The following is an 18,902-nucleotide window of genomic DNA, read 5'->3' as shown; positions in this document are numbered from 1 at the left end:
AATAACAACAAAACTGCCACTTCAAAATAACATACTTTTTTTTTTATTTTTCAAATAAAAAATACATGTAGTTTGTTTTTTTCTTTTGCACAAGGAATGCATTTTTCCCCCAAAGCACATACTTTTGTATTCACAATATTAGTTTCAAAATTATACCTAATAAGAAAAATTGTATATATATACACATCTAATACTTTGTGCCATTCACACTCTATTTTTCCTATGATTGTTATTTTCAAACAGGATTAGGAAAATATAGACTGCATTTTATGAATTACTTAACTATACATTTCAAAATTTTCAATTAAATTTTATGTACTACAATGTACATCTATCTAACCAGATGATTTGAATTGAATCTAAAAAATATGGCAATTAATTACCAGAGATTGAACATTTTATAGCAAGCACTGTATATTAAAATACTCTCTCTCTCTCTCTCTCTCTCTCTCTCTCTCTCTCTCTCTCTCATATAATACTTTGTTCATCAATAAATCAATAAGGTAACTGGAAAAACAATATACAATTTGGTTTTATTGGTCCCCTATGTGTACATAAAAGTCAATCAAGTGCATTTACACTTATAATAATTAAGATTGACAAAAGCTGTGTCTTAATTATATCTGAATTAAGAATTGTGTATATATGAACCTGAATACATAATTTAATATATCAGCCAAACATGCTTAGATATTAAGCACTGACCAAGGGTTGTTGATTTCACAGTTAAAACTGGAGATGCATTGGACATGGACATGAATCAAAACTTTACAATATTTGGTAAAATAAAAAATCAGATTAGTGCTAACCAACCATGCACTCAAACATTTCACATTAAGTTTGATAAACATGTATATTCATGATCAGGTAAATGACTGCTTGTCAGCCAAATTTAACACTTCAGAAGGCATTTTCAAAAAAAATTGTTGCATTCTTTTTTGGCACTTCAGCAAAGATTATAAAATATATGAATTCACAACACAACACTATTAAACACAAAGTAAGCTACTCAAGTGTTTAAGGTGTGATGAATAAAGATTGCAATAAAAGCATTTCCAAAACAAGTAAAGCAATTAATCTCATTGAGAAAAAAAACATGCTATGAGCATAAATAATTCTGATACAATTAAAATACAAGAATGAACAGTTCTGGACATTTGAATGTATTGCACTTAAAAAAGCAAACAGAGTGTGATGGCACACAGACATGGATTTACATATAATAAATATACAAGTATAATTTACGTTCAAACTGAAAAAAGGCACATACATGTACTATTATGTACGTGCGCTTATTAAACAAAGTTAATATAAATTCATGTTTTGAGTTTGAATGGATAACCTGATTGAAGATGCATGTATTATCTTTTATTCATTCTGGTTTCATTTATAAAATCAATAAAAAGTGCCGGGAAAGTATATTTTTTAAATATTTGAAAATATTACAAAAGATCATAGTGTTTTAAAAAACAGTCATGTGCATGCAATACAATTGTATTTATTTACAGCCAAAACTGTTTTAGAATGGTTTTGTATTTCTCAAATTTTCTGTTGAATATTATTTTGGTTTTCATTTTAAAATCATGAAAATCATTTTGAAAAGATAATACAAATGTACACATAAAATACAACTAACATGGTTTCAAAATATTCATATACATGTATATATATGTAATATATTTTTTTAATGTTGATTCTTATGTAGATTTACATTCACAAGAGACATCATACAAACTGTATGGACAAAGCTGAAACATACACAAACAAATAAATATAAACAGATAACAATAAATATCACTATCTTCAGTCAGCATCAATCAATCAATATCACAGAATTGGAGGCACAACTTCTTATCTTATGTGTCAGTCAATGAGGAGCCTCCTTCTGGGCTGGCAGCGTTTTGATTGGTCTCTGGTTGTGATTGACAAGTCCTTTTAAATCGAGCCAAGAATCCTTCACTTTGACTTCTAGGAATTGCGATTCCTGAGCGAGGCAAAACATAAAGAAGTTAATTAAAGTAAAATTTGGGTTCACTTGTACAATATACAATATAACAATGCCATTGGGTTTAATTATGACATGGCCCCTTTTTAATTACTATATACAATAAAAATCTATATTTGTTGCCCGTTTCATGATAATCAAGTTACAACTGTCAAATACTTCTTATTTTCAGATATAAAATTGTATTAATTTGATAATTACTGTGGAATCGTATGTAGAAGTGAGATACCAATGTGAATCTACTTTTTTTAGGTCTTAATGTTTGTTGTTTTGTTTTCCTTCAAATAATAATCTGTATTCCTGAGTTTGATATCAATAAGTAGGTAATAAATGACATTGAAGCAGGGATGATTGGATATTAGTGACAGTTAAATACTAAAGTACATACATGTACATGTATAAGACACATTTCAAAACAGTAACAATATTAGAAGCCAGAGCATCCCTTTGCAAAATAAAATCGAGTTTTTTGAAAGTGATCTAATATAACTTTTATTCTTTGAGTCAATACATGTTTACCTAGTCATTTATTGTGCTGTAATGTTAACTTGCACATAAAATTTGAGTTACATAATTATTCAACAATTTCTGAAAAATTTCACCAAAAACTTTGGAAATGCTGAATGAAATTCTCCACTCTTTTATCAGTAAACAAATAGAATATAAGTTTAGCAATAATAATTAATTAATAGTGTGATAGATACAAATTAAGTACCATATTTACAATATTCACAATATTGAGCCTTGATGAGATTTTGTCAGAAATGGAACATTTGATCTCTCCCCTAAAAACTCTATTGTAACATTTCTGATCATACATGTGTACATATATATAAGAAGTATGATTGCAAAGAAAAAGAAAGAGTTTTCCTGAATTTTTCATCATTAAACAAAAACTCATTTCTAAAGATGAATTAGCATTATTCATGCAATAGATACTAGAAGAATGTATACTACTAAGAAAGTTATTTCTGAATTTATTTTTACCTCATTTTTTGAAGAATTTCAAATTAAAAAACGATGCTGAAACACAAAATACAAGAGCTACTAACACCATTCAAACATGTATACTGTACATCCTCATGCAAAACAACGACCATTTTGGTGCACATATATGTACATCCATGCAGGCCCAAAGAAAACACTGGGGACTATCTGTCTCCTTACCCTCCTTTTTATTTCATATTTTCATTTTTTGTCTTTTGAGTAATTTGCACTCTTAGCTTGGCTATTAAAAATGTTTTTCCTTCCAAAATTATAAATAAAAAATATGTTATCTTCCCAATTTTCTTCCTCTTTGGGCTTGCATTATACATCAGCTACAGACAGACATACAAAACCAAAATACATGTACATACATGAATCTAAAGAATGAAAAAGTCCTATTCAAAACTGTTTCTAAAATTACTTCACGTTCAATACCATTATGGTACCATGGATTTAACAATTTCTGAATACTGACTGATCATAATACATGTAAGTGCATTGTACTGATGTGAAGTCATACATGCAGTCCAAACTTTTTAAAAAACCCTCAAAATAAAAATAAACTGATGTGGAAAAAGACAAACACAATGAGCACAGACTTACAACAATAAATGAACATGCATTGGTCATGATTTAGATTACATACGAGGTTTAGGGGCATTTTCCGCCTCCTCACATGGAATTAGACCTTGTTTTTTCAAATTGAGGACAGAGTCTGCTATAATGCGAGCCGTGCTTCGTTGATATCCTCCACTGGTTACCATCAGAATTGGAATGTTTCGACTTCGCACATGACTGAACACAAGTCTGTCTCTTTCAATGATTCCCTGAAGATGTTGATTATTCATATCAAACATAAATGTATCGCTTTTTAGACTTTTTTAAATTAGAGTTAATATTTGGTAGCATTGTTTCGATATCAATTATGTCAATATATCAAAAACATGGATGTATATGTATTATATGAAATATGCAACATGATATACCAGTACATTATTGTAAAAAAAAAAAAATCAACAACTAATGTTGAATATTCTCTATAATATGAATATTTTTAATGCAATGTAGAAAACAAGACTTTTTTTAAATATTACCCACATGCCTGTTCAGCAAGGCAGGCACAAGCAAGCACTTGCCAAATATTTTGTAGAGATAGCAATTTATTATTGGGTGCTACATGCCTCTTGTTTATCATCCTAACAAATCAGTAGATAGAATGGATCTGTTAATACAGACTTGACGCACCTGAGCAGTGATTGAGAGGTTGCCCAAGGGGTCCCCCTCCAGTATATCGGTCCCGGCGTTATAGACCACCGCATCCGGCTGAAACTCATCCAAAGCCTCATTGGTGTGTCTACAAAATGACATTTTTTAATTCATTATTCTGAATACATACACTGTAACTTCTTCTTTGATAATATAATTACTAGATATTCTGAATAATAAGTTATCATCAATATAGATGAATAAAAGTTAAGTACATATAATTATGGAAAATTGACATCAGATAAAACTTATTAGTCTGGCCAATTTACTTGACCCATTTAAACTCTAATTCATCTAACCCATTTACCTGAACTGGATGAACACTAAAATACCTCATCCGTTTACAGAACCAGATACTAGTAAACACTATTCTACATGTACTGAGTAACTCACCTGTTTACTAGAGCCAGGTAAACAGTTAAACACTAATTTACAGGTAACTCACCTGTCTTATAGAGTTATGTAAACAGTTAAACACTAATTTACGGGTAACTCACTTGTCTTCTAGAGCCATGTAAACAGTTAAACACAATTTACAGGTAACTCACCTGTCAATCAGAGCCATGTAAACAGTTAAACACAATTTACAGGTAACTCACCTGTCAACCAGAGCCAGGTAAACTTTGTCATCTGTAAAGTGCTGGAGTTCTACCTTCTTGTTTATGGCACCTGCAAATTAATTTTTATACAGATGGTGAATAAATAGTATTATTCAAATTACACCATAAAATTTACATTCACTGTTAATATATTTCCTACTTTCAGAATGGCACAATTTTATACTTATTACTTAAATCTCATTTCATTTCCTTAAAATTATATACATGTATCCACCTACACAATTGTTATTTTAAGCAAAAAACTTTAAATCTAAAATATCTATAATGTTACTGAGCAAAATTAAAAATTGAAAATCTTGATGCTCTTTTAATCCTGAATATAGGGGAGAGTATATTAGCATATTGCATGAATTTATCAAAAAAAACATCTTTGAATTTAATGTCAAATGTTATATGTGATGTAATGTTATACAAGCAGATCAATGCATTACGTTTTGCATAGCCATCGTGGGGATAGATCCCCCTGTTATACACATCCATTATGTACACTCTTTTGTCGTCCATAAAGTCTCGCTCATGTCCATTCCCCTGAAAACAGAACAGGTGCTTGGTTTTAATAACTAAGTCACAAACAAATCTGTTCCATGTACATGTACCACTATCAGAACAAATTGTATCAATTATAAATTAGTCATTAAGTACTTGAAACAACTTGGCTTGAATGGCCAATAACATAAAATTTGGATACTCTCATTACCAATACATGACTGTGTAACCCTATAATCAAAACAAAAATCCAACAGGAAATAATTCACACTGCTTCCTTAAAGTGAAGCTTGGTACTGTCTCTACAGAAATTTTCCATATCCACTCACACTTTCATTGTTTTTAATTGTAAAATAATAAATCAACATTTTTACCTGATGAGCATCTAGATCAATGATCAGGACCTTGGAGATTCCCTGCAGTCGATCAAACATGAAGTGGATGGAGAGAGTGATGTCGGCGTAAGCACAGAAGCCCCCTCCCCGGTCAGCCGAGCAGTGATGGAACCCCCCTCCAATGTTGATGGCCCATCCTCTTTCCTGGGCAAGCTTTCCTGCCTGTCGGTAGTGGAATGTGATCAAGTGTTAATGTGATCATCTTGCATTCTTTGAAAGTACATGTACTTGTACTTCCCAGTTTTATGAAAGTGAAATCATGATAACCCCCCCCCCCCCCCCTCAAATCATCTTAAACCTCTTTACATACTAGGTTAAAAAATGTTATTACATTTGTATATGCGGTAAAACAATATACATATACATGTATCTATATATAACCTAGCTAAACTCAGCTACTCCAATACTTGTGTATGTACTTTGCTCTCCCTGTCGATTAAATGCATGAATAGCAATACATGCATTGCGTTATACTAGACTTATGTTATTACAAAGATTTTTTTTCAAACTAATGTCATGCCAATTATATTACACCTCATGTTATTTGCAACATTGGTACCAAGTTGTCTTTCTGCTTGTCCTTCCAAGCTATGCATTAGACTCGGAAGGGGACAAGCAAATCAACAAGCAGACATTTTACATTCTTGTTGTAATGGTTATTTTAATAGTATTAGTACTATAGAGAGTTCTGATTCCAGTGAGCAGTACTGACCAGGATGGTGCCACCTGTGTGGTATCTGAATGGACGGAGCACCTTCCTCTGTACAATGAAATTCGGGAGGAGGGCCACTGGTGGCACCTCTGTTATCTGGGCGACGTTGATGCTCCACTACAAAGAAACAGCAGAGATCACTCAAAACAAGGGAGGAATGGAGGGACGGCTTATCTTTAAGCAAGCTCATTTCATTTAAGCTTTCTTTGAGACTTTCCCCTAAACATACCTTTTATCTTTCATTGCTGAATGATTTACATGCAGCTATTATTTATTTTCAATAATTGAATGTGTTTAGAGAAAATCTCTGAATGTTCACACTGCTGCACCTGTTGAGCTGAATAGCTAAAGATCCCATTCAACCATTTTTATGTGAAGTCTATACAAAGGGAACTTTAAATAATATACGATTAAAAAGAGATAACTCTTCCCTAAACTTTTGTTAATGATTAATTGCTAGATTGATGTAAACTATTAGAGAATGTCACATGGCCACTCATTCAATCTCAAAAGGAAACTGAGAGAGACTCAAGAGTTACAAGCTCAAAATGAAAACAATGATCAATTAGTCTTTGTTCTTTAGTTTATACTACGTACATTATCACTACAACAGATATAGATTTGAACAACGATACAATGTATTATGATACACATATATTATGTACATTATTATCTATATCAAAAGGTTTAACAACACACTTACAAGAGGATCGTTTATTAAATAAACGTTATAAAGGGACATAATAAAATAAAAGCAATAAAACAAAATGTACTCTGTGTGGGGAACATATTCAGAGTTTGGCTTTACCTACCAGTAATTTACATGTAAAATAAACTTTTGTAAATGTGTACTCATTTTTCCCTAACTTTCCATGGAAGATTTCATGCAATTTAATTTTTTCATTTTATTTGATGACTATATATATGAACGTGACGGTCAACATGGTTAAGTTTATGATTCTGATCATTAATGATTGAATACATGCAAGTGTCTTAAAGACTGCTGTTAAAAAATAAAGCTGCTATATTAACTTTCATATGTTAAATATTAAATATATTACAAAACAATATTATAAATCATATATAGATGGTTTCTTGGAATCTTAAATAATGATGAATTAAAAAAAAATACACAAATGGATAATGATTAGAAAGTAAAATTCACGTCTTAATATGAATACTTATATTTACATAAAGTATAAATCATGCAGTTAGAGAACAATACAATACAAATCACTTTAATACTCTGTTTTTACGTCATGCGTATAAATAGTTATTTCTATTCTCTGCTCTGCTTTATGCATGAATCATCTACATGTGTTATTTATATAACCCCCCCCCCCCTTTCAGAGAGCTGTGGTGCCATGCAGAACATTTAGTGGTGCCTCTGGGAGTGTTCATCTATATAAGCAGTATACTGTGTGTAATCTATTAAAGCAATATGCTGACCTGTGTGTAATCATTCAACTAGTGTGTCAGTCTAACAAAGCAGCTTATATTGCTTTAAAATAAAAATAAAAAATACTGAACATCGTCATATATGTCGTTATATCCTAATTCTTAGATTTATAAAGTAAAATTCTAGTTTTGAAAAAAAATTGTGTTATGTCTTACACAAATCTTTGGGACTAACATTTAGGGAGACTAAACCTTACTAGTCAAAAGGAATTTATATGAGAAAAATATCTATGTTGTATAATATCATCTAATGATATTATATGTATACATTTCTAACTGAGAGTATTCAAAGTTCATTTACACCATTTTTCAGTTGTATAAATTTCCTAACATGACACCTGTTTATCATGGCAACTGTACAGGAATTGATTTTTGTGAATTGTTAGTGTTTACACTTATTTAGTCTATAGCTCATTTGTTAGTAACTAAACACTCAGGTTGAGTGAAATGATATGATCAATGATGACCACACTGATGTAAATTAGCCCCGCCAATTTTCTAAACAGATAAAAACAATGACCCAGTAGTGACCACTGACCAGAAAAAATGTTAATGTGATTTTTTTTTCAAAATCTCCATTTAATATACACAACTCCACCTTCCAGGGATTTGAATCTGTGTAACATACAAGAGTGGGCAGCAGGCGCAAACATTTGACTGGTGACCAAACAAGTACAATGTATAAAATAGAAACAACACAAGTTCATGTATATAACATGTACATAGAAAATCCAGGTCCTGACTTTGAAAAATAAAACACAGCAGATTTTTTCATGTTTGCTAGAACATGGTCATTGTGCTGACATTGCTTCAAAGACATCACTTGAGAGACAAGGAAATACACAATATATTTTTCCCCAAATGATTTAGAGTGTAGATCGGTGTAAATGAGGTCAAATCTGCTGTGTTCGAGGATTATATAAAGATGATCCATTGCTTCCTATCTACCAAAGAGGGTTAAACAGGATTCATAAAAAAGATATACCAGTATTCTATATTTATAAATGTCAGGAAATTCCCCCATTTAATTTTGAAAAAGTTTCAAACATTTTCGAAACTTTTTATTCAACATCATATATATATATAATATGTTCTATATAATCCTGTTTTGAATTATACAACCCCCCACTCCCTCTTCAGATTACAAGTGATCCACAACACTAAGTCTGACTAATTTATGCAGGGTCAGAATTGAAATGATTGTCGGATAAAAAGCATTGACTACATTCTCACACATAACGTACAGCAAATTACAACATCATGTACTATATAGCGTAACGTGCATGGAGTCAAATATTAAAAATAACTCAAAAACACTACTTTTTTACAAACATCAAATAAATGATCAAAGTTCTAAGTGGAGAAGTTTTGTAGAGCTATAAATCATTACCTTAAAGTCTCATAAGTGTATAACATGTATAATACTCATTTTTCAGCAAAAACTTGATCGAAAGTGGGGGGTATGTATCAAACTTATAAGGAACAAAATTTCAACCCATTTTTTCAGAGTGTCTTTCTGGATACCCCAAAGTACTGGTATAACAGCTGATATCACGATATGGTACCTCCTCTCTAGTTTATTATTTGTACTTTTGTAGACTGAATACATGTATTCCAATATATCACCATCTTCATTTACAAATATATTTTCTTAATTACCGGTAATTATGATATTTCTTAGGAAATACCAGTTGATCTGAAGTGGAAGCAAACAAACTTATTTCTAAATGTTGCTTTGAATAGAAGAACTTTATGGCCAATGCTGAATTATCAACTCAAGCGTGATAAACTAAAAAAAAACCAACTTTTTCTTTGCTTCAATGGAAGTACATGTAACACTAAGCTACAAGAACTACTCAGGAAGATAACAAAGCTCCAGATCATCTTTCGACAAGACAAAGATTGAATGAGTGACACAGAAATTACCTCATCCACTCCCTCAATAATAGATGACAGCTGTCAGAAACAATTTTAAAATGGTCTGTATCGTCAATTTTATCATTTTTTTGTACACATAAATTGAATTACCAATGCAATCACCTCAGTCCTGAGATCATGAGTAGGTTGATGCATACAATTACACAAGGTAATTAGAATATTTTATCATTTAAATACAGAATAATAATCAAAAAATGGAATGTAAGAGAGAGGAACATTTTATGGCATTCAACACAGTTTCAATATATTTGACAATTATCTGAATAACACATTGTGTATTTATGGAAATAACTCCTTATTTTATAACTGTTTGCAGTATATGTTATTCAAGATGATTTGTAATTGTTCAGAATTTACAAAATTTCATTTCAAAACATTTTTATGCAAGTACAAATTATATCAAATCTTTCGAAAAATACCTATATATCGATTTGTAGCTGAGTCAAGCTTTTTCTTGGACTTACTTTCAGGTTATTGAGGTATCCCTTGGTGTGAACAACCAATAAGTCCCTCTCTGTGGCCTCAGTAGCCCTCACCGTGGTGTCATCACGGATCATCCCCGCATCTATGTATACATACACAAAATGGTAATTTTGTTTTTTCTTTAATTTATTTTGATAATTATGAAAAAAAATAATTTTAAGTTGATAATCATGAAAGAGAATCATTGGAACAAAATCAAATAAAATCAACAACAATTAAGATAAAAAAAAACAATAAAATGTTTTCATCTTTCAAAAATAACTTGTTCAATAAAATGCTATGTAATTAATCTGAACATTTACATGTAAATATGAATATTATAGACCTTTCAAGAATCCATAAACCTTCCCCCATTTTCCTGCATCAAATGGGTGAAGTTTCTCCAATCCAAGGAACCCAATGTTGTATTCTGGAGAATAGATGATGGGCCACTGTGTGGGCCTGATCTCCTGATATAGAGATGTCTCGTGGAGTTCCCTTGTTGTTTCTGGATTTTCTTCTTCCATTTCATAGGATTAATCAAACATCACTTACAATTAGGAAGTCTAAAAAACGAGAACATATATAATTTAATTTGAGAGAGAGAGAGAGAGAGAGAGAGAGAGAGAGAGAGAAATTCATATGGAATTTCAAAACCTCCAAAAAGTATAATATAATTTTACAGCGCCTTTTTATGATGTAATATCCAATAAACAGCTGATTCTGACTAACCTGCCAGAGTCAAGGCATACGAAATCGTTTTAGGTTATTTGAAGTGGTTGCTAAATTTTTCGAGTGGTTTAGTTATTCTAAAGCAGTTTGATTGGTCGAAAAAATGTTCATCAATTTCAGCGTTACCCAGTTATCCCTTATTTTCTGTAAAAACTAGTCATCTCTTCACCACACTCCTGTGACAGTCGACATTCCCTGTTTACATTGCCGGGACGTGGTAAAGTCAGAAATTTAAAAAAAAAAAGGATTTTCAAAAGACCAATATTTTTGGTATGCTTTTTATCTTAATTGAACGAATAAAAAAATCAATAAGAATTTTTATTAATCTTTGATAAAATATCTTAAACCCTAATTCATAGTCTTACCTCGAAACATTCCAGGGGCGATGTAAAAATAATTGCAGGCACACAACCCCAATATCGAATCATAATACGTTTTACATATCCACTTCGGATTAGAATTCAAAATGGCGGTAGTTTGAAAGCAGAAGAAACATTTATTGATTTAATGATCAATCGCAACTGATCTCATAGATATATTTTTATCTATTGGAAGAAAATCATAATTGGAATCTGCATGATGTCTGCGTCAAAGAACAAACAAAGTAAGGGTTGTGTTAAAACAATTGTTCTCAAAACTTATCAGGCACTAAACTAAAGGATTTTTCAGGTTGGACAGGGCCCATCTTTTTATGGATGTTTGGTGGTTTGACTCTTATTCTTTAGTCAAACGACAGTATGCCTGTTTGATGTCACTTTTCTACAAAATGGGAGTCAATTTCGTTTAATTTGGATTATGCTTTTTGGACACCTTACCACACAGTCAAATGTCACACAAATGATATACCTAAATTTAGTCACAATGATTATATCTACAAGGTTCTCTCTCGAGATGTAAGAGGTATTTTGGTTAAAAAAAAAAAAAAGGGATAGAGAGTGAGGGGCGATGAGCCCTATTCAACTTTGGACTTCAGCCCAGATATCGCTTATATTTCACGTTTCATGATAGATAGAATGTTCTATCGTTAAAATGACAGATGTCCTATGGACCTAAATAGAATGTTCTATGGTTAAAATGACAGATGTCCTACGGACCCGGTTTAACGATAGAATTCATCCCATATACTCACTTTGTAGCAAATAAAAAAATTATATCGCGCTGTACATGTATCTGCCTAAATTTTCATATGATTGCAATTGGCCCAGGTCTCAAATACCTACAATGTTGCTCTTTTATAATCCAATATTTCCACATTAACTATTTTTGCAATGAAATCCCTGCCACTTTTAACATCACGTTTGAAAATTCACTGTTAATGGTCGCCATGTTAATGAAAAAATCCGAGACATTCCGAATGCGATTTTCGATAAAATGGCAGGCAAATTCAAACGTTTATTTTAACAAATTCATTGGTACAACTCTTTAAATGGATATTTTGTGGACCAAACTACATATGCATGTTCAAAAAGGTTTGTAATGTATAAAAATGTGTTTTTCCCTCTGCAGATTATTTTTAACCGACTTAAAATCGACACGAAGCTGATCCCGCTTCGCGGCTGCTACATTGCAAGTATATGAGACGAATTCTTACTGTGACCTGAGCGTAGCCTGGTCACGGTAAGATTATTCTTTCTACTATGGACCCAGTTTAATGATAGAATTCATCCCCTTTTCTTGCTTCGTAACAAATTCAAAACATAAATCGCATTGCGTGTTACCTAAATTTTCACATGATTGATCTCAAATACTTTTATAATCCCATTTTACCATATCAACTGTTTTTGCAATGAAATGAAGTGACAGTTTTATATCCAAGATGGCTGCAATGAGTGCTTTCTGCTATAAAAGGTAGCGGGTAAATACATAGATTTCTATTTAAAGGGGCATGGTCACGATTTTGGTCAAAACTTCTTTTTCCGATTTTAATATTTACAATGCTGCAGAAAGGTATTTTTAATAGACAACAGGAATTTAATTGCCATTTCTTGAGTTATAAGCGAGTTACAGGGCTTGAAATTCTTCGCTGTGTAAACAAAGCGTTTGTTTACATTTTGAACGTTGAAGTAAAAATTTCAGTTTTAAACCTGAAACGACTGTTTTAAATGTTTGTAACTGTTTATCTATGCTTCAAATAAATAAAAAGATTGACAAATAAGCTGGAAAAAGATTTTTTACTGGTATATAGAAACTATGTAAACAAAAACAGGGCACGAGCCTTGTTTACATGACAAAGACTTGTGAGCCCTGTATCTTGCTTATAACTGTATGAATGACTCTCAAATTGTATTTGATCATTAGAAATGCATTTCTAAGGCATTGTAAATAATAAAAACATAAAAATAGATTTTGACCAAAATCGTGACTATGCCCCTTTAATATGAGAACAATAAATTGTAATGTCAGGTGCCTGTGCCCAGACCAACTTTATTTGACCTTGGATTATACATTTCTTTGGTTACACGCCATGGTGTAAACAAATAAATATAGGTCAAGTCAATGCATTTGAAACTCGGATAAATGCAATGTGGCATTAATCCAATTTACTAATTCTAATTCATGATGGTAAATTAAACTTTGATCATGTTGATATTTTTAATTTTTGAAGTTAAATTTTACTTACCAGATGAATGGTAAATAATTGTAACTAAGAATTACGCCATTTCATATTTTGAATAAAAGTTATCTTTTGAAACATGAACATTAATTATTTGCAACGTTCTTACAGCATTTGCATTTGTGTATACATAGTAATATATATCAAATAATGTATATGTTCAATAAGCTAAAGGTTGCTCACTCGATCAACATTTTATATTTTTTTTACTATGAAAATTAAAAGATTTAATTAAAGTTCTCTATGGAAAGAGTAGAAAAAAGTCAGAGTGATATCTAATGAAGCACTTTAAATTTCAGATATGGCTGAAGTTGCTTCAGCAAGAAACAGATTTGATGCAGCATTACAGCTCCTGGTTGACAAGAGGGATGATGGGTATGACATTCTGTAAACACTAAATCAAATGTACTTTTATCCAGTGAACATAGTTAAGAGGTTTATTTGAAAAAATGGTGGCTGACAAATTATAGAAATGTTTGATGAATTTTTATTTATCTTCCCCACATTGTATTTTGTAGACAAGAATCAAGTGATGAAGGTGGAGAAATAGATATTTGTCTCAGGTTTGTCCATTATGTTTGTTTCAGAAAGTTTTGTTGTACACATGTGCATTCAAATTTGAAAATATTGATTGAATTGTTAGTAGTATCATGCATAGATTTTGAAAAGTTAAAAATAGAAGACAGACACAGATTCTACTAACAGTAATTTCAAAAGAAATTCTTTGAAGAATCAAATGTTTAAAAATTAAAATTGAATTTCAATTATTTTCTCAAGTAAATCAGAAAAACAGTAGATAGCAAATACATGAACATAAAGGCGAATTAGTAAAAATTTATCAAATTTTCCATACGCCTGTTAGTACCAGTGTCATATAATATTTTGACACCGGTACAGGTAGTTTTATTTATCAATTATTTATGTTCCAGTGAACCATCACCAGTTCACTCCCCTAGCAAACGGTCTTCCACCAATCGAGGAAGAAAAAGGAAGAGAGCTAAAGATGATTCTGACTACGAGATGGGGCAATATCAACGTAGGTACCCATAGAATTCTGTGTATAAATGCAGGACATTTCTGGAATATATTTGATTCAATTTAAAACTGGTATTTAAAGCAATATGAGCTGCATTTTTCATGTTGAATTTTTTTTTTACTAAAATCTTCTTTTCTACTAAAATGACAAAAATATCATGGTTTTTAAATTTCTGTTATCCAATTTTTTGTGGAAAAGGTTGTTAAGAAGCCTTATTTGGAGCAAAATTGAATTATTGTCGTCCTGTACAAAAATTGATTTGCTATATATTCCTTAAAAGAGAAATATTTCCTTTGACAAAAGTTAATGATTTTTTCAAATCTTATTTATCATAAAAGTTTAATTTATATGCAGACTAAGCATGCTAGCAGGTTTTTGTAGCAAAATCAAATTCTAGAAAATACAGATCGTATTGCTTTAAAAATGTTTAGAATAGTAATCTTAAGAATTAATGCCTCTTTGTTTATATTGTTAGTAGATAAAAGAAAGATACACATATTAGAGATACTGTTTTGTGACTTTAGTCCTTCATTCATGAATAATTAATTATGCAGTCATATTAAAATATCATATGATGCTGAATTAACTGCATATAGATTTCAATAGAAATATAAAAATCACATGTACTTCTAAATGCTCTGCTAAGAGTTCTGCTGTACAGTATAACTGAGATTCTCCAAGCATGGTATATGATGATACTGAATGTAATTCAGACTAACTTTAATACACCATTCACAGACACATACATCATGAAGTTGTTTGACCGCAGTGTGGACTTGGCCATCTTTGATGAGGATTCTCCTCTGTATCCGATTTGTCGGGCGTGGCTGAAGAATAGTCCCCACAGCCGAGACCCTCCCCCACAGTCACCGGAGCCCGAGGCTCCAGCACCCACAAACAGTGAGGAAGAGGTAGGCATTCTTTGCTTTTCATTTTGTACATGTTATTGTTACCATATTCTTTACTTAGAAACAATTAGGGTGATTTCACCATGCATCGGACACCTTTGGATTTTTCCCTTTGTTCAAGCATCAAATATCGTCCAAATATAAATAGAACTTGTTTTAAAAGTTACAGGTTTTCCCCTTGCTTAATTATTGGAGAAAAAATTGTGAAATTGTTAAAAATGTAGAAAATAAAGCAAATTAATGAAGTGTTGAACTATTTCACCATGGATCGGACAATATTTACCAAGCATCGGACAGCTATAGTAGTGCAGTAGAGATTAAAAATAACAACATTTTCTGGTTTTAATGCAAAAATACAAATGTTCGGAAATATTAATTTATTCAATTGCTATTCATATTTCTTTTAATGTAAATCCTCAAATCTACATATAGGAATTTAGACTAGTACTTTTGTTTAAAGGAATATTTATCATAAGGGGTTCTTTATCGTGCCAGTTCCTACAGGAACTTTGGACTAAAAAGGGTGTGTCTGTAAAACTCGAGTTTTAAGTGGTTTGAGGAAAACGTTTGTTTCAATTATTTTCTAAATTTTTATTTTACTTCACATTTAAAGTATATCACAAGGAATGGTCACATAATCTCCATATTATTAGAAGAAATCATGCAGTGAAAACTGTCCGATGCATGGTTAATTTGTGTCCGATCCTTGGTGAAATGAACATATAGTGCAATAATGACCTTGACATTAAATGTTCAAATTTCTTGGACTTATTTTAATCAAATTTTGTTTCAAAACTTACTTCTTTCTAATTATTTTACGCAGAGAGTGCATTTTCACTAATTCACAATCAAACGCACAACATTCAAATAATGCTTTAGTGTAAAATCTTCGTAACTTAATTTTCAATAATGGCGTATTTGATGTCATTTTACGATGTCTATATTGCTATTTCTTTGACAATGTGACTGTCAAATTCTTAATAATGATAAAGTTCATTTGTTCTAATTCAGGAATATACGAAACAACACATGAGCGCATGCACATTTATTTGTATATTTATAAACAAAGTTGTCCGATCCAAGGTATGTGTCCGATGCATGGTTAAATCACCCTATGCAGAAAGCTTCTACACTGCCTTTTGTTATACATATGCAAAATAGATACCTTGTTATGCAGCATCCATAAGATTTGTATAATGATCAAACAGCTTTAAGAGAGATGGCACTTGATTGAGGCAAAAATAAATGTAACATTGTATACAGCATTTCCTTCAGAAACTGTAAAATCTTTAAAGTTACATATTTTTAAAAATATGCATAATTCATAAAATATTAATGGTGGCTATCTATCCTCTTCATATTGCAGACAGAGAGAATTCCAGATATATACAAGATGCCCCCTCCCATAAAACAGGACCCTGATGACCACACAGACTACAGAATACCCCACCCTGTACCCCAACCCAAGACCTACTTCTTCATATCAGTAAGATCCTACACTGAACCCCAGGCTATAACTCCCTTTTCATTGTATATGGCCCCCCACTCTGACCACAAACCAAAGACCCACTTTTTGAAGCTGAAGACCACTCATAAATAGGCACAGTGGCATATGTATATAAACTTTTTAATTATGTTACACCTGATTGTACACCTGAAAATTGTGATGGATGTGTAGTATTCCGTTCATGGTCTAAGACTTTGTTTATTTATTTCCTGTTTTATGTGCATTTTTGCTTTTAAATAATGCAGTTACCTGTATATTTAATGTTAGTTTCCTCCTGGCTTGGAAAAAGTGCTTAAAAATTTCGATAATTTCATCACAACTGAGTAACACAGCAATGTAAGATGTACTTCCACACAGGTGAGACCTCTGCATGGAAATAGTTTGAACTGTAAGAGGTCTGCAAGTTATACAGGGGTTGTAGGGATAGCTATGATGAAAAAGATACAGTTGAACTTCGATATCTCAAACACTGTTATCTCGAATACAATGATATGTTGAGGTGATTTGTAAGTTCCAACCACTTATTATTTAAGTTTTTTACCCACGATATCTCGAATACTCGGGTATCTCAAAGTTTTTAAACATTCCCATTTAGTTCGAGATAACGAAGTTTGACTATATATAGATAGTGTAACAGATTTAATAACAATGAATCCCCCACTTTGTATCTCAAATTAACATTTTGGTAATTTGGCTGGATTGATATATCAGATTTTTTTGTGAGCTGTCTGTTGATATTTGTGGACTATTGTCAGCTTTCAGCAAAAAGATTTTTTAACAGTGACAAATTTTGTCATGTTCACATTAAGCTACCCAACAGTAATGTGGTTTGACCACATGTAGACCCGATTGTGAATGCATTGGATGATGGTAAGGATTTGTTTTTGATTACAGGATGCAGACGATGCTCCTCCGGCGGAGAGTTTACTACTGAAACACATGGAGAGGTGGAAGCAAGTGCGCCAAAGGTCAGAACATTGAACAAGACATGCTTTATTGCATGACTTAAAGTGATTTTTTTTGGTGTGTTGGAAGGTAAGGAGACATATCAGCCTTGATTATGAGGGTAAAATACAAATTAAATACGAGAAATCTTTTTTTTTCAGCTGGATCGATCAGGGAAGGATCAATGAGATGAGGTACGGGGAGAGCATGCAGCTACTGCGGGATATATTTGACTGTCAGATGAAGGATGTCTAGTCAGTGATGTAACCTGGGACTGCCATTCTTCCTCATTTTATCATGTTTCAGCCTTACATGACTTTTCTGAAGTGTTATAAAGAATTCTTCAACTGCAATATGTAAAACATTATCATTTGTCATATAATTTGCTGTTTTATTATAGGAAAGTCTTATTCTGTCATGATTTTTCTCAGAAGTATTTTTGGTGACCATGCGCCCATGTACAATGCTTCAGTTTCATTATGTATTACAGTATCTTTTCTCGGAATGAAGTTCTAATATTGTTTAACAATTTATGAAACATGTACCGGGTATTAGAATGTTGTCTTGCATTGTAAAGAGTATGTGCTATCGCAGGTATTATGTAAAATTTGATTGTTTGTAAAATATAATTAAGTATGTCAAGATGAAGTATCTCCTCATTAGAAATCAAACAATATATTGAAGAATTATTTAAATGTGTTATATCAACTTTGTCTGAGAGAAGAAATATTAAGTCTTGATCATTTAGTTATTCTTGTTTTAGAACTTATGAAAAAAGTTTTTCTCACAATTTGTCTAGTTTCAGGCATCATAAATATTATGAAATTTTAA

At 31.8% G+C, this 18,902-nt stretch overlaps 2 protein-coding genes across 5 annotated transcripts; one reads left to right on the top strand and one right to left on the bottom strand.

Moving 5' to 3' along the window:
• Positions 1 to 20: 20 nt before the first annotated feature.
• Positions 21 to 11,319, bottom strand: LOC128158333 (histone deacetylase 11-like). Of its 4 annotated transcripts, XM_052821117.1 has the most exons (12): positions 11,062 to 11,291; positions 10,676 to 10,895; positions 10,332 to 10,432; positions 9,856 to 9,885; positions 6,472 to 6,588; positions 5,739 to 5,921; positions 5,310 to 5,406; positions 4,858 to 4,927; positions 4,238 to 4,346; positions 3,639 to 3,819; positions 2,993 to 3,028; positions 1,849 to 1,984 (listed from the first exon to the last, which is right to left on the bottom strand). In XM_052821117.1, exons 2-11 carry the CDS (start codon positions 10,854 to 10,856, stop codon positions 2,994 to 2,996), a joined length of 1,104 nt encoding a protein of 367 aa, XP_052677077.1. In that variant the 5' UTR covers positions 10,857 to 10,895; positions 11,062 to 11,291; the 3' UTR covers positions 1,849 to 1,984; position 2,993. The 4 variants fall into 4 exon arrangements, with proteins under 4 accessions (XP_052677075.1, XP_052677074.1, XP_052677076.1 ...); XM_052821115.1 differs by lacking the exon at positions 2,993 to 3,028 and having other exon boundaries at positions 21 to 1,984; positions 11,188 to 11,319; XM_052821114.1 differs by lacking the exon at positions 2,993 to 3,028 and having other exon boundaries at positions 21 to 1,984; positions 11,062 to 11,290.
• A 244-nt stretch (positions 11,320 to 11,563) lies between these two features.
• Positions 11,564 to 18,766, top strand: LOC128158339 (protein lin-37 homolog). Its single transcript, XM_052821126.1, has 8 exons — positions 11,564 to 11,665; positions 13,975 to 14,050; positions 14,194 to 14,238; positions 14,605 to 14,711; positions 15,450 to 15,622; positions 16,986 to 17,105; positions 18,021 to 18,094; positions 18,233 to 18,766. The coding sequence occupies exons 1-8, from the start codon at positions 11,638 to 11,640 to the stop codon at positions 18,324 to 18,326; spliced, it is 717 nt and encodes a 238-aa protein (XP_052677086.1). The 5' UTR covers positions 11,564 to 11,637; the 3' UTR covers positions 18,327 to 18,766.
• The last annotated feature ends 136 nt before the right edge of the window (positions 18,767 to 18,902 follow it).

This window comes from Crassostrea angulata, chromosome 8 (assembly GCF_025612915.1).
Source record: "Crassostrea angulata isolate pt1a10 chromosome 8, ASM2561291v2, whole genome shotgun sequence".
In the NCBI taxonomy this organism is placed as follows: Eukaryota; Metazoa; Mollusca; class Bivalvia; order Ostreida; family Ostreidae; genus Magallana; species Magallana angulata.
Note: the sequence above shows the minus strand (reverse complement) of the source record. Positions and strands in the feature narration are given on the sequence as shown.

Excerpts from the sequence above, each read along its gene's own strand:
- LOC128158333 (XM_052821115.1), bottom strand. The coding sequence starts at position 10,856 with ATGGAAGAAGAAAATCCAGAAACAACAAGGGAACTCCACGAGACATCT. Across the intron at positions 9,886-10,331 it reads GATACCTCAATAACCTGAAA|CTGTCATCTATTATTGAGGG; the intron begins GTAAGTCCAAGA and ends TGTTTCTGACAG. Across the intron at positions 4,928-5,309 it reads CCACGATGGCTATGCAAAAC|GTGCCATAAACAAGAAGGTA; the intron begins GTAATGCATTGA and ends ATTAATTTGCAG.
- LOC128158339 (XM_052821126.1), top strand. The coding sequence starts at position 11,638 with ATGATGTCTGCGTCAAAGAACAAACAAA. Across the intron at positions 14,051-14,193 it reads GTTGACAAGAGGGATGATGG|ACAAGAATCAAGTGATGAAG; the intron begins GTATGACATTCT and ends TGTATTTTGTAG. Across the intron at positions 15,623-16,985 it reads CCACAAACAGTGAGGAAGAG|ACAGAGAGAATTCCAGATAT; the intron begins GTAGGCATTCTT and ends TTCATATTGCAG.